Genomic DNA, 13,467 nt, shown 5'->3' on the forward strand with positions numbered 1-13,467 from the left:
TCCAGCCCTCAGGATGAGCACAATCCAGCAGGCCAAAGTCAGGATGTGGACCCACAGGGCTCTGAGGCCACTCCACCCCGCACCCAGGCCGGTGGGAGCTGCCCTCTCAGATCACCCAAGGGGAGTCTGGCTCAGGACACCCAGACACAGCAACAGCCAGACATTAGTGTCTTCCTGCAGGAGCCCAGCGGACAGATGGCAGACAGGGCTCTCTCAGCTCACTTCTATCCTAGCACTGTTCTTTCAGGGACAACACTGAGGCCCAGAGTCTGGGCTAAAGAGGTCCCACAACCACCAGCAGGTTAGAGGCCAGAGCCCTGCTGCCTGCTAGTTCTGCCCTCCACATGTGCCAGGCCTACCTGGAAGGAGCCCAGCCCCAGCTCAAACACGAGTCTCTCCCTCTTGCTGACATACTCTGGGGAGAAGGCGAAGACCGTGTAGTGGATTCCGAACAGTGGGATGAGCAGCAGGGTGGACCGGGCGAGCCGCCTGTCGGGACAAAGCAAGACATCTGCTGCAGGCGCTGCCAAGGCTTGGCACCAGAGCCGCAGAGGGCAGAGAACTCAGTCCCAGCCCCTCGCTCTCCCCCTGAGCTGGGGGCCCTGTCCACAGACCCCCTCCTGCCCCCAGCATTCTCTCCAGTGCAAGGGGCCTGGGAGGGATGGAGGCCAACCAGAGCCCGGGCTTCCAGGACTCCCTAGGAACTGTGGGGGGCATCCCCGTCTGCAGGGCATCCAGCCAGCATCCTGTAGAACCACTAAAAATGTACACGCAATGTACAGGGACCCTTGTGTGATGTGCAAAATCCTAGTGGAAGTGAAGTCAGGACAAGACACGGGGACGGGATTCAGAGGGCTTGAGGGAAGCAACGGTTGTCAAGCAAAGCCAACATTCTCCTGTTCTGTCAGGAAGCTCCATGGACCAGTGAAGAGCAGCCCCAAAGGGGCCACAGGGACAGTTGGTTTTCTTAAGTCTGGGGCTAGCCAGGGCCACTCAGTGACAGTGACCAGGACGTCCTGTGACAGGGAGGGAGGGATTCTAGAAAGAACTTCTGACTCTGGGCATCAACAATGTCCTGTGAGTCAGAGGAAGGAAGGTCGTCTGCTCTGAGGCAGGATTGGCGGGGAGCAGGGCTCAAAGGGCCCACCTGCCTGCACTGGCCCCTGGGCCCGCACTGGGTGGGGCTCTGTTCTGAGGGTGTGGGGCACAGAAGCCCACGGTTAGAGCATCAGAGCAGGTGCACTCGTGGGTCCTGCTCTATGGGGGAGGGGGGCCCCCAGGGGTTCTCCAGAGTGGGACCCATCTCTGCCCATCCAGCACCCCGGCTCCCTGGGGATCTCCAGAGACCACCCTGCTGCAGACGGGCCCGCCCCCTCTGTTGCACCAGCCCAGCTCCCTACCCTCTCCTGGCAGAGCTCGGTTCACAGGGGCAATTACACCACAAGCCCCTCCTTCTTCCATCCCACCTTTCTGGGAGAGACCATTCTGTGAAATGTGGGAGTTCTTTTCTTTTTTGGAGGGGGCAGCTGGCTGGTATGGGGATCCGAAGCCATGACCTTGGTGTTATAAGGGTATGCTCTAACCAACTGACCTAACCAGCCAGCCCAGAGCTCTGGATTTCTAGAGAGATTGGATGGAGTGTGTGTGAGGCCCTTGGCTTCACAGCTTCTGCTGATGGAGAAGGAAGGAGGGAAGGGAGAGGAAGAAAGAGGAGGGAAGGAGACAGAGAGCAAGAAGCAGAAACAGCCTGAGGACACCTCCAGGCAGAGGAAGCTCAGCCCAGAAAAGAAGAGTCCCCTCAAGTATGGGGCCCACCCGTCCCCTCCCTGCTCACAGGAAACACATTCTGCAGGACCCGGGAGTCACTGAGCCAGAGCTAGGGCCAGCAGGATCTGAGCTGGTCCCTGCTCTGAGTCCTGATGCGGTCCTGAGTGGTCTGTCCTTTCTGTCTTCTCTTATCTCTCCGTCTCTGACCATGGCACCATGAAGGCAGGGGCGACCTGCCTTGTTTATCTCTGTTACCTTCCATGGCAAACACTTGCCCGGCTCGGAGCTGACACTCAGAAAATGTTTGCTCCATGAGAAGATAAATGGACCACACAGGCCTGGTGTGAGAGCCTCAGGTCCTTAAAATCGAACATTCATCTCTCTGTGTCCTATGCCTGGCACCAGGAGGCAGCAGGGAATGTTTGTCAAAGGAGATCCAGGAAAGCAGAGGAAAGTGGCTGGGAATGCATGCACATGGATGTCTTGGGGCTCCTCTGTGGCGCTGCGTAAAAGCGTTACTTTAAAGAGATGTTTCATTGAAGGAGATCAGGAAGGGTGCCAGCCCTGCCTTAGGCCTGCGGCCCCTGCCTTCCTCCCATCCCATGATGGATCTGTTTCCAGCTGCTTGTCTCTGCAGTCTCAAAAGGGCCCTCGAAACCAAGAGGTCAAACCTCTCCAGCTTCCATGGTGGCAGTAGATGGGTCAGGCTCGGAGTGTGAGAAACAGGCCCCCTCAGGCGTGGGCTCAGGCCCTTCCCAGCCACAGGATGGGTATGGTGACTGCAGCGCAGGCAACACCTTCCCTCCCAGCAGCCCCGGCAGTCAGGGATTTCTGCTGGGGACCCAGGGCGTGCCAGTGGCCCCACTGCAGTAGGGACAGATGTGGAGGCCTCTAGAGCCCAGGGGTCTGGGGCTTCTGTAGTGCTGAGCTGCCCAAAGGCCTTGGAGTGGGGACACATGATGTGAGCCTCACACTACAGTCTGAGTAACTCAGAGACAGTGACACAGGCTCAGTCCTGTCCTCCTGCCCCAAGGAGACATCAACAGGCAGACGAGTCCTAAAATACCAAGCGCTTCCACTGGTCAGGCTGCCCAAGTTACAGCAGGCTGCCCAGGGATGCAGCGGCCCCCAACTTGACGGCACATCCACACTGAGGCCCATGTTCTGGTCAGAGATGCCTGGGGGCACAGCACTTAGCACTCCCTGGTTTAAATCCTCACTCTGCCAACTGTGTGGTCTTGAGTAAGTCACTTCCCCTCTCTGTGCTTCAGCTTTCTCATCTGTAAAATGGAGATAATCCAAGCACCCATCTCAGAGGATTGCGTGGGCATTAAGCGAGTTAATGCCAACGCACACATGAAGTGCTGGAAACACTAGAGTGAGGTCCCCTGCCCCATGGAGGGGGACGGTCTGTATAAACTCAAGCTCTAAGACCTACAAATAATTTCACAGCTGCCGAGACTGAAGCCCAGAGAAGTGGGGGTTGGGGGAAGACCACCTACGAGGCAGCACTGGCAGCACAAGCCAAGCCCCAGAATGCTCCCACCACAGGCCACGGCTCCGCCTCACACCCTGCCCTCCCGCCCCATGGCACCAGATTGCAGAGAACTCACAAGACACAGACATCAACATGCAGCAGCCAGGGCCGGGAGGCACAGGCTGGCTCTCCATTCTCCTCCAGCCTGGCGGACGCAAGCTCAAGGCAGCGGCGGTGGCAGCATGCGTCCCCCTCCCTCCAGGACACCCGACCACAGCCACGGCCACGCACACTTACAGAGTGATGGTGGACAGTTCTGACATCTTGCAAGAGTGCTGCTGAGCCCGCTGTGGCTTGCAGTAGCATTTCTGCACGCAGCTGCTGGGTGTGACAAGATTAGCACTTGTGTCAGCTGGGGGTGTCAGGCAGTGAAGACACTGAGGTGGGGCTGGGGAGGGCATAGGAGGGTGTGGAGAAGGTAGTCACGAGTGCCAACACAGGAGCAGCTCGGGACAGAGAAATGCACATCCATACGTGTATGTGGGCACGCACACACAAGCACTCACGTGGGGCCACTGACAGGCGGGTGGGCTTGGAGGGCAGGTGTGTGTTAGGAAGACGGGGCCCGGGCCGGGCCTCGCACAGGAGCCAGAGGCTGCTTCCAGAGCCAGCTCCAAACTCAGAGCACAGCCTCACCAAAGGTCACTCAGCAAGGTGCGCAGCTGAAAACTCACGCACGGGGCTCACACCCCAGCTCTGTGCTTGGCTGCAAAGGCAGATGTGGGTGTCCACTGGCCTTCCCCCAACCCTCTGGCCCACACCTTCCTCTGTGTCCCCAGGTACCTCCTGTCAGTGCACATGGGGGAGCAGAGATAGGTAGAATTGAACAGACTATTAGCCTAGACCTGCACTATCCAATCTGGTAGCCACTACCCATGTGTGGCTATTCGAATTCAAACTAACAAAAATTAGACCAAATGAAAAACCCACTTCCTCAGCAGTCTCAGCTATTTTTCAGGGGCTCAACAGCCCCGTGGAGCTAGTGGTTACCAGATTGGACAGCACAGACAACGGGCATTTCCATCACTGTGGAGAGTCCTACTGGACAACCCTGGGCTAGTCTTCTGAGAAAAGTTCAAAGTTCTGGGGGCTAAGAGGAGCACTTTGAAACTGCAGACACAGCCCTGCAAGGAGGTGGGCGCAGCCTCACTCTGCATCCCACTGGGTGGGGCCAGAGCTTCCATCTCCTCAGAGAGGTCTCAGGCTGATTCTCCACCGCTCCAGCCCTGCACAGTCCTGCTCGAGCACGGGCTGGCACAAGCCATGGACGCTTCTTTCTCTTCCCTGACAGACATAAGAGAGATGGATTAAGAGCTGTGTCATCTCATCAGACTACAGCAGAGCTGCCATCTCACTCACCCTCCTCAGGTGCCATGTGGCGCTCCTGGTACAGGCCAGCGAGTCAATAAACCGGGTGTGATCTGATGCGAATGAGGACAGACATGCAGAGAGACTAGACCTGTGGCACTCCTGGATTTACTGCTTGTGACTCCCACTCTTTGAGAGGAAGTCTGAAGGTACTGACAGGTGGTGACATGTCATTTCGCTAAGGCAAGAATTTGTACCACCCACTTCCAAGATGGGTCAAGCCCAGGCCTGCCCAAGCATCTGTGCCTCTTTGGGTTTGTGGTTTTCACTTAATAAGCAGCAGCCTTCAGCTCACCCCACACTGGGAAGAAGAGAAACACCCCGTTTTCTAGAAGAGGAGCACAGAGAGATGGTTCGATGCTTCGCTACGCAGACTGTGTCCCCAGACCATCAGCATCAATCAGCTCCACCTGAGGGCTTGTTAGAAGTGCAGGCTCTGGCACCACCCCAGACCTGCTGGCTCAGAATCTGCACTTCTTAACAGATACCAGGTGATCCACAAGCACATCAAAGCTTGAGAAGCACTATCGTGAGGCCTTCATGCACCCAAGAAGTTCCACGGAGTGTCAAAGGTCTGTTTCATACACATACAGAGACGGACTCAAAGAAGTCTGTTTTTTCAATAACTAAAAGAGCTTCACTGAGTATTTAGGAGTGGTAGCTATTCTATTCTTCAAAAGCATTATCTTCTTTGCCCAGATGAAGGTGAGCTAGTCTCTCCTATGCCCAGTGACCCTTAAATCACACCCTGAGTGAACCACAGAAACCAGGGTCCAGGAGCCCAAGACCCCAACCTAGAGCCCCTGCCTCCGACACACCAAGCTCAAAGCCTCACCCTGAATTCTAAAGCTTCATCTACAACCCTCTTTCTTTAGCTTCTAAATTGTCCCCGCCCTTCTTGGGTCCTACATATTTTGACAGTAAAAAAAGACTCTTCTGATTTTTGGAAAGATTGTTTGGAAGTGTTCTGAAGATCATCTAGTGACAAGTCAGCCGAGAAACCCTGCACTGTGTGCAGGTGCCTGGTTCTGACAGGGACGGAGGATGAATAGCCGGCTGGGTGCTCAGGACAGACGGATCTGGGAGGGAAGTCCCTGTCCTCCCAAACACTCCCCTGACCCAAACTTTCTGTGACTGTGCAAAAGGATTCACTGAAAAGAATGGTGCAAGAAAGGGTAGAAAAGCCAGAGACAGAAAGAGATGTTGGAATCTCTGAAAACTCAGGGCAAATAGTGGAAAGAGAAAAGAAACTCAGGAGGAGGACACAAACCTAGGCTGGCTGATGAGGACAATTCTGAGTTGGATCCAAGAGAGGCTAAGAAACTCAGGCAAGGGCATTGAGTGGGAGCTGCCTAGAGAACAGGGACAGCCTGAACCGGCAGGTGGGAGACCCCCACAGCAGGTGCAGGGCCACCACACCCACGGCTGCACATCAGCGAGCCTTGCCTCCCAGCCTGGCTGTGCCATGGCTTTGCTGTGTGTCCGCAGGAAGGTCAAGGCCATTTCCACGTCTCAGCACTCTCACCTCCCACCCAGGGATCCAGCACCTGGTTTCCACGGGGGCCAAATTCCACAAAGGCCTCAGTGGCCTTTGTGTGCAGGGCTGCCTGGGCTGCAGACCTAGGAAACAGCCAGCAGGATGCTAGACAGAGACCCATGTGGGGAGCCCTTCGCAGGCAGCACCCCTGCCTCCTTCACCTCTGTGACCCTAGGGATCAGTGTAGTACTGGACACCTGGACGTCCACAGAGCATGGTGGTTTGAGCTGAATGTACTCCAGGGTCCCTCCTGATGCTACGATGCTGGGTACCACCAGAACTCCACCCAGTCCCCAGGAAGCACTCCCCACCACACTGGTACCCCAGCCAGAGCACAGCTCAGCAAATCCTGGGGGCTTCCCCGCCCACCTCCAGATTCTCCCTGCCATGAGGACACACCAGCCCTCTGTTCTCCTGGACAGCACGGAAGGGCCCTGGTGTGGGGTCGGGGCACCTGAGCTCAAGGCTTTGTTTGGCCACTGACTTTGTTTGGCTGGGTGATCTCAGGTGGTGCCACTTTTCTTCTCTGGTCCGCAGTTTCTCCATCTGCAAAGCGAGGGTAACAATTCCCTGCTGCTGACACCTAACAGGAAGTGTGAGGCTGGGGTGCTCCTAGGCAGGGGGGCGGTGCTCTGGAAGTGGAGAATGGAGCCCCACATGACCCAGGAGCCTCTGGCTGTGGGTGAAGTCCCTGGACTGAAAGCTTCCTGGCTGCACCTCCGCCTTGCCATGGCATGGCTTGTCTCCAGAGGTGTGTGTCACCCTCCCTGATGGAGCTGAGGAGACTCGGAGGAGGGTAGAGCTGGGTGTTCCCTCCTCCCATCCCAGATCCAAGATGCAGCTTCCAATGCCCATTTTCCAGGGGGAGACCACCGGGAATGAAGCCAGCTCACTCCAGAGCCGGGGCTGAGGCTGTCCCTGCACAATTGGTGTCCACCCTGGAAACCACACCCTTTCCCCTTCTGAACAAGTTAGTTGTTCACAGAGCTAAACTCTAGTCCCTGCCCTGCCCCAGGCTGAATGGCAACCCCAGCCTCAGACTGAGCCCTGTCCCCTGCCCCAGACCAAGTTGCCCGTGGGCCATGCTGAGCCCTGACCCAGCCCCTGACTCCACCTCTGGCCACAGCCCAAGTCCTGAGCCCAGCCACTCCTACCAGGAGCACCAGGAGAGTGAGTGAGTGCAGGAGGCACAGTGCCACTGTCCCCTGCGGGCCCCAGACCCCACCAGGTCCTTCTGATGTGTGGTCAGGAGCATCGGCTTGGTCTACGGAGGACAAACCCTTATCACCTGAGCAGCTGGAACCAACCTACAGGAAAGGGAGTGAATGCTGGTCTGAGGGCACAGGCAGGGGGTCCTCTCGGGCTTTCTTGGGGACTCCCAGGCTTAAATTTGTTCTGGAAACAGAGGAAAAAACCGGAGAGTGGTTGTGGGCAGATCTGAAGGGGCTTCTCAGCCCAGCACATAACTCTGGTGCCCAAGGGGACTCAGGCACTGCCCTGGAATCTCCCTCTCCTCCCACCCCCTTCCCACATTTTTCTCCCCTCCTCCCAGGGCAGACGCCTCCCAGCTCAAAGCCAACTCTTCCTCCAAGCACTCTGGGGTGGGGGCACTGTTACACAAGGCTGGAACCTGCCGGGGGCCTCTATTTCCAGGAAGCTTTATTTTGTACACCCGCTTAACACCATCTTCCTGTCTGTAAACTCCTTGAGGACAGGTATGGTGGTACTGTCAAGCTTGGAGTCAAGGGCCTGCCTGCATTGTAGTTATGGCTTCAGTCCTTCCTACCAGATTCATGCCACATCGCTGATAACCAGTTCCCTCAGGTGAAAATGGGGATACTACTCCACAAAGTGCTTACCTATCCCCCCAGACTCGCTGGGTGTCCACGAGCATTAAATGCGCACAGACCGAGCTGCAAGTGTTTTTAAGTGCTCTCTGCAGTCCTCAGCGGCATTGTCACTCAGACTATCACTCACACTCACCAACAGGGTCTCCGCAACCCTAGAGGCGCTCAAACATGCTGCTGAGTTTAATGGGATCAAGCAGATCCCTTGTCCTGCCCTGGCCCTCCCACCTGGCTCACAGACCTCATCCACCTGAGTTTTTAATCTTTGGGGCTTTGAGACTAGCAGAAGTTTGGCTTTCTCAAAAAAATATAAGGATATGCTGAGATTGCAAGGGGATCTTTTACACTATATAAATAAACCAACTAGTTGGTTCTCTAAATGTTGTGGATTAATACTTACATGCATAAAGCATGTGCAAATTACAAACGGTTCTTATCTATGCATTAGGAAGGCACTGGCAGCTCCTAGTCTGTGAATAACCGGAAGCCCTGGCCCACACATCTTTCCCACCAGACCATGGGGGTGCTTGCTGCCTGGGATAGGATGTCTGAGCTGGCAAAGTGTGTTCAGGGTTCAGCAGAGTGTCCTTATGTAGGCTAAGGCTGACCCCTGTGTGTGTCCCTGCACAGGTAGAGTCAGGGGAGGCTGGGAGGACTCCCCAGAGAAGAAGTCCCAGGGGGCCTCAGAAGAAGAAACAGATCCTCCTGGGAAGGGTGGAGAGCAAGGCTGCTAGAGCTCAAATGAGAGATGAGACCAACTTAGCTACCTGCCAGCTTTAAGAATCAGAAATAAGTGTTAATGTGGGAGCTGACCCACAGTCAAGCAGGAGAAATGGAGGCCAGACACAAGGACATGGTTTCTGACACTGGACAGCGAGGGGAGGGCAGCAAGGACCCTATTTTGTGAGTCCTTGAGATGAAAGCAGGGATGCTCTCTAGGGAAGTTTAGGCAGCAGCAGGGGCCCAGCTCACTAGCCCCCAGTACAGGGCCTCTGAGACTCAATAACTTAGATCAATGAACAATTTTCTACTATGTAATATACACATATAAGCAGGGGTTGGTTAAAACTTGCAAAAACATGAAAAAAACAAAAAGACAGTAAATGGATAGCAAAAAAAAAAAAAGGAGTGTCTTTTCCAATATAATGTAATTGTTGCACAGGCAGAGAAAAAATGGGTGGACAACCCAGGCCCTGTGTTAGTCCCCAGCCCCAAGAGCAAGCTCCCCCTCCTCAGGAAATCCCCAAGGAGCCTAGGCAAGGAGCTTGGATTTGGTCTCTGAGTAGTTCTTGCCTCTCCTTCTCTCCAGAATGGCTGGAGGGCTGGGGGAGCCCTCTGTGGGGGTCTCTCTGCTGTCCCACATGCTGTCCACCAGGCAGCCATTAAAGCTGTCAGCTTCAGGTCAGGGTGTCTGGGGAAGGCAAGACTAAGCACCCAACAATGCTATGGATATACCTCAGCTCCCTCTAACCCACTCTCTTCTGAATGAACTGAGGAAGCAAGCCTGGGGTCGTGCCCTGCCAATGGACAGACCCCCAAAGCTGTCAGCTTCAGGTCAGGGTGTCTGGGGAAGGCAAGACTAAGCACCCAACAATGCTATGGATATACCTCAGCTCCCTCTAACCCGCTCTCTTCTGAATGAACTGAGGAAGCAAGCCTGGGGTCGTGCCCTGCCAATGGACAGACCCCAAGGACGGCCCTCAGAATCAGACTGTGCCCATCCAGCCCCTCCAGCCAACCACAGGGGATAACCTCCCTCCCTCCCTGGCATCCCACACACCCAGCTGGTCACACTCCTGTTCATGAGGCCAGAAGGGCAAGGCAGAAGGTGCTCTGTCTGATTCCAGAATGGGACAGAGCCAGGAGAGGGGTGGGACAGAGCAGGCTGGGGCTAGCTGTTACAAACATGGTGCAAAAATACTTCTGGGACATCAAATGGCTACAGTGGAGAAAGCCCTATACTTAATAGTAAGAGGCTGCCCTCAAACACCAATAATCCCAAATAAATCAGATGTCCTTTGGCTCAGGAAGGAGGCGGTTGAGGAAGTAGGAGCAGGTGCAGAGGTAGAGCTGCCCCAGTGGAAGGTGGAGGAGAGAAAGAATCCCCCTTCCAGCACCCAGACCGGTGAGAATGGCAACCTGACTCGCTAGTGGGGACCAAGCAACTTCTGCACACTAGGGGTGGGGAGAGCAGGTACCCAGTAGTGTATCCAGTAGTGTTTCTGCACTTCCCACAGAACCAGGATCCCTGAAGGAATCCCAGCTCTAAACAACCAAAACCCTAACTACCCTGGGGAATTGACATTTGCCATCTTGGCTTTCCTAGTGTCACACAGGCTCTGTCAGTCTCTTTCTCTCTCCCATGTAATAACCATGAAGATCAGCAGCTCCTGGGTTGGCTGAAAGCTGGGAGGGCAACTATATCTTAAAGGTACTGTAACCAGAAAGAAACCTTGCAAATGCCCATGCTAGGTCACTCTGTCAGCAATGCTCAGGCCTTCTTCTGCCTGTGATCTAAGTGCAGGGCCCACACAGCTGTCGGAAATGGCTGGGCATCCACACAGTGGTACTTACAAGTAGATGCTGGACTCATTGCCTCCCATGTCTGGAGACTGAAGTTTCTGCACAAGGATGACAATGATGCCAATGAAAAGCACAAAGTTAACCTGAGGAGCAAAGAAAAAGCAGTTGGGAATGATTTCTGGGCAAAGACTTTCTACCCCACTGCCTCTGCTTAGGCTATTATTCCCCCAACAGGACACTCCCCTCATCTAGCCAAGATCCCACCTAGACTTCTAATCCAAGACGGCAGCACGAGAACTCTCATTTCTCTCCCCAGCCTCGCACAGTATCACGGCAGCAAAGGAAGACAGAGAAGAAAAAGGATTCCACAGGAGTCCTGGTAGGTAGGAAAGGGTACCCTGAGTGAGCCCAAAAAGAGAGCAATTTTTGAAAGAGAAAGAGAAAACAGGATCAGGGTGATGGGAAAACTACAACCCAAAAAAGATAGAGAGAAGGCAATTTTGCAGAGGTGAGAGCTGTTTTCTGGAGAAACTCCAAGCTCAGAGTCATCAAATATGGGGAGCCAGAAGGGACAGCCACAAGTGTTACTAATTAAAAAACTGCCTGGGACTAGCAGTAGCAGCAACTGCCATCAGATAAAGATCAGGGACAAAAGCTTCCTAAACTATGTGGGAAGTTCTGTGTATGGTGAGAAAGGAGGAGGGAGGGTTTCTATTTATTTAAATAGAAATGAGGCACAATGAAAGGACTACACATGGACGTGTTTGGGATGTAGCCAAAGCGGCCCTTGGAGAAAAAAATGGAGAGCCTAAAATGAGCTCATTAAAAAACAATAAATACTGAAAATAATTAAGCATTAAAATCTAAAGCTGAGCAAAGATTACCACAAATTTAACTTTTGCAAGAAGGAAATTAATAACAGCAAAATTTCATAAAAAAAGAAATAGGAAAAAATAGGAGACTTGATCAATAAAATTAAAATTTTGTTTGTTCACTTTTACAGATCATGTAGAATGATAAAGCACGTTCCGTGAAGGCAATATTCTGTCAATCTCGTTCTCCACTACATGTTCTCCAAACATCTAATCAGTGCCTGGAATTTAGCTTAGTAAACACTGCTAACCGCATGTGTTAAGTCAATCAAAGCAGAGAAAATACAATTAAACAAATTTAGGGGTGAGAAAGAGGACAAGACAACAGATGTACAGAATATTTTAAACTGTAAGAAAAAATCAAACAAAATGGAAAAATTGAAATTATCACAATTAACTTAAGAAAATGTAAAAAATCTGAGTAGAGTAATAACCTCAGAAGAAATTTTAAAAGTAGTCAAAGATGTATGCACTAAAAGGCACCCAGCCCCCGTATAATCTGATGGAACAAAAGTTTAGAATACCTTGAAGGAAGATGTAATCTACCTGCTGCTTAATTGTTTTAAAGCAAATAAGAAGTTCCCACATTACCTATGAGGCTAACAAAATCCTGCTACAAAAACTAAAGACAGAAAACAGACACAGACACACATACACACACACACACACACACATGCACACACACATGCACACACATGCACACACACATGCACACAGAACTTATGAAGAGCAATGCAGAAACTAAACAAAATTTAGCAACACATTAAAAGGATAAACAGATCATGACCATAAAGATTTTATGCCAGGAATGCAAAAGAAAAACTGTACTAATATTTGTTATAATTGCAGATTAAAACATAAGCTTCCACTATTCCCCATAAGATTGGCAAATAACTCAGTAACAGGAACATCAACAAAGATTTGCAAAATATCGGAAATGAGCACTCCTGTACCTTGCTCATAGAGGGCAATTTAGTATCCATGAAAATGTTAAACGTACACACCCCTTGTCCCAGAAGTTCCACTCCTAGAGATTTATTCTAAAGACATATTCACACATGCTCAAGATATGCACAAATATATTCCTTCTAGCATTGTTCGTGATGAAGAAAAATTATAATACTATACATGCCCATCACTAAGGGAATGATTATTTCAATGAATGTCTCCAAAACACATTTGCTAAAATTCAGCACTCATTCTTGATTTTTAAAAAACACACACTGAAACAAGCCAGGAAGAGAAACTAATTCAATGAAGGGTAACTGCCAAAAGCTACAGCAAGTAGCATCCCCTATGAAAACAAGGAATAAAGGGGACAAATATTGGAAAGGAAAAGCAAACACTATTTTTATTTGCAGATTATACAATTTTCTACCTAGAAAAACCATGAGAACCAACTGAAAAGGGGTAAGAACTGGTATCAGTCCAAAAATGTAACTAAGAAAAAATACAAAAAACCCAACAGCTTCCCTATACATGCAGCAACCCACTAGAAAATATAATGAAAAAATAATTCCTAGACCCAATAAAAGCCCAAACGGGAAAACACCTTAGAGGTAAGCGTAACAAAAACAAGGAAGAATACTAGAAAACTTTACGAAAGTGACTTAGTGAGAAAGACCAAATAAATGGAGAATCATGCCACATTCTTGCAGAGAAAGACTCAATCTTTTAAGAAAATCAATTCTCCTCCAGGTTAGTCTATAAAATCAATGTAATTACTATACAAATTCCTAAAAAAAAAAAAGTCCCAACCAGACTTTTTCTTTGAAACTTGATAAGTCTACCTCAAAGAGTAAATGGGGAAGAGATTTCGAAAGAGAAAAAAAAAGAATAATGAAGGGAAAATTTGCATACCAGGTATCGAAACATGCTACAAGGTTGCAGTAACTAGCACTATGGGGTATCTGCCATGGGAACAGACATATAGATTAGCAGCACGGAACAGAACTGTCTAGAACCAAAGATGAGTACGTTGAGTGTTTATTACAAAATAACATTTCAACATAGTGG

The 13,467-nt window shown here is 51.4% G+C and overlaps 1 protein-coding gene across 2 annotated transcripts in view; it reads right to left on the reverse strand.

Annotated features, from left to right (window-relative positions):
- ADCYAP1R1 (adenylate cyclase activating polypeptide 1 (pituitary) receptor type I) overlaps positions 1-13,467 on the reverse strand; it is a 43,122-nt gene that overhangs the window by 5,268 nt on the left and 24,387 nt on the right. Inside the window, exons 12-14 of one of the 2 annotated variants that reach the window (XM_008589160.1) lie at positions 10,631-10,722; positions 3,542-3,625; positions 360-489 (exon numbers count right to left, since the gene is read on the reverse strand). In XM_008589160.1, coding sequence (XP_008587382.1) covers positions 360-489; positions 3,542-3,625; positions 10,631-10,722 — 306 coding nt within the window. The remainder of the gene's footprint in view (positions 1-359; positions 490-3,541; positions 3,626-10,630; positions 10,723-13,467) is intronic. The other variant, XM_008589159.1, reaches the window with a different exon arrangement.

Source organism: Galeopterus variegatus, unplaced genomic scaffold (genome assembly GCF_000696425.1).
Source record: "Galeopterus variegatus unplaced genomic scaffold, G_variegatus-3.0.2 Scaffold5263, whole genome shotgun sequence".
NCBI classification, from domain to species: Eukaryota; Metazoa; Chordata; class Mammalia; order Dermoptera; family Cynocephalidae; genus Galeopterus; species Galeopterus variegatus.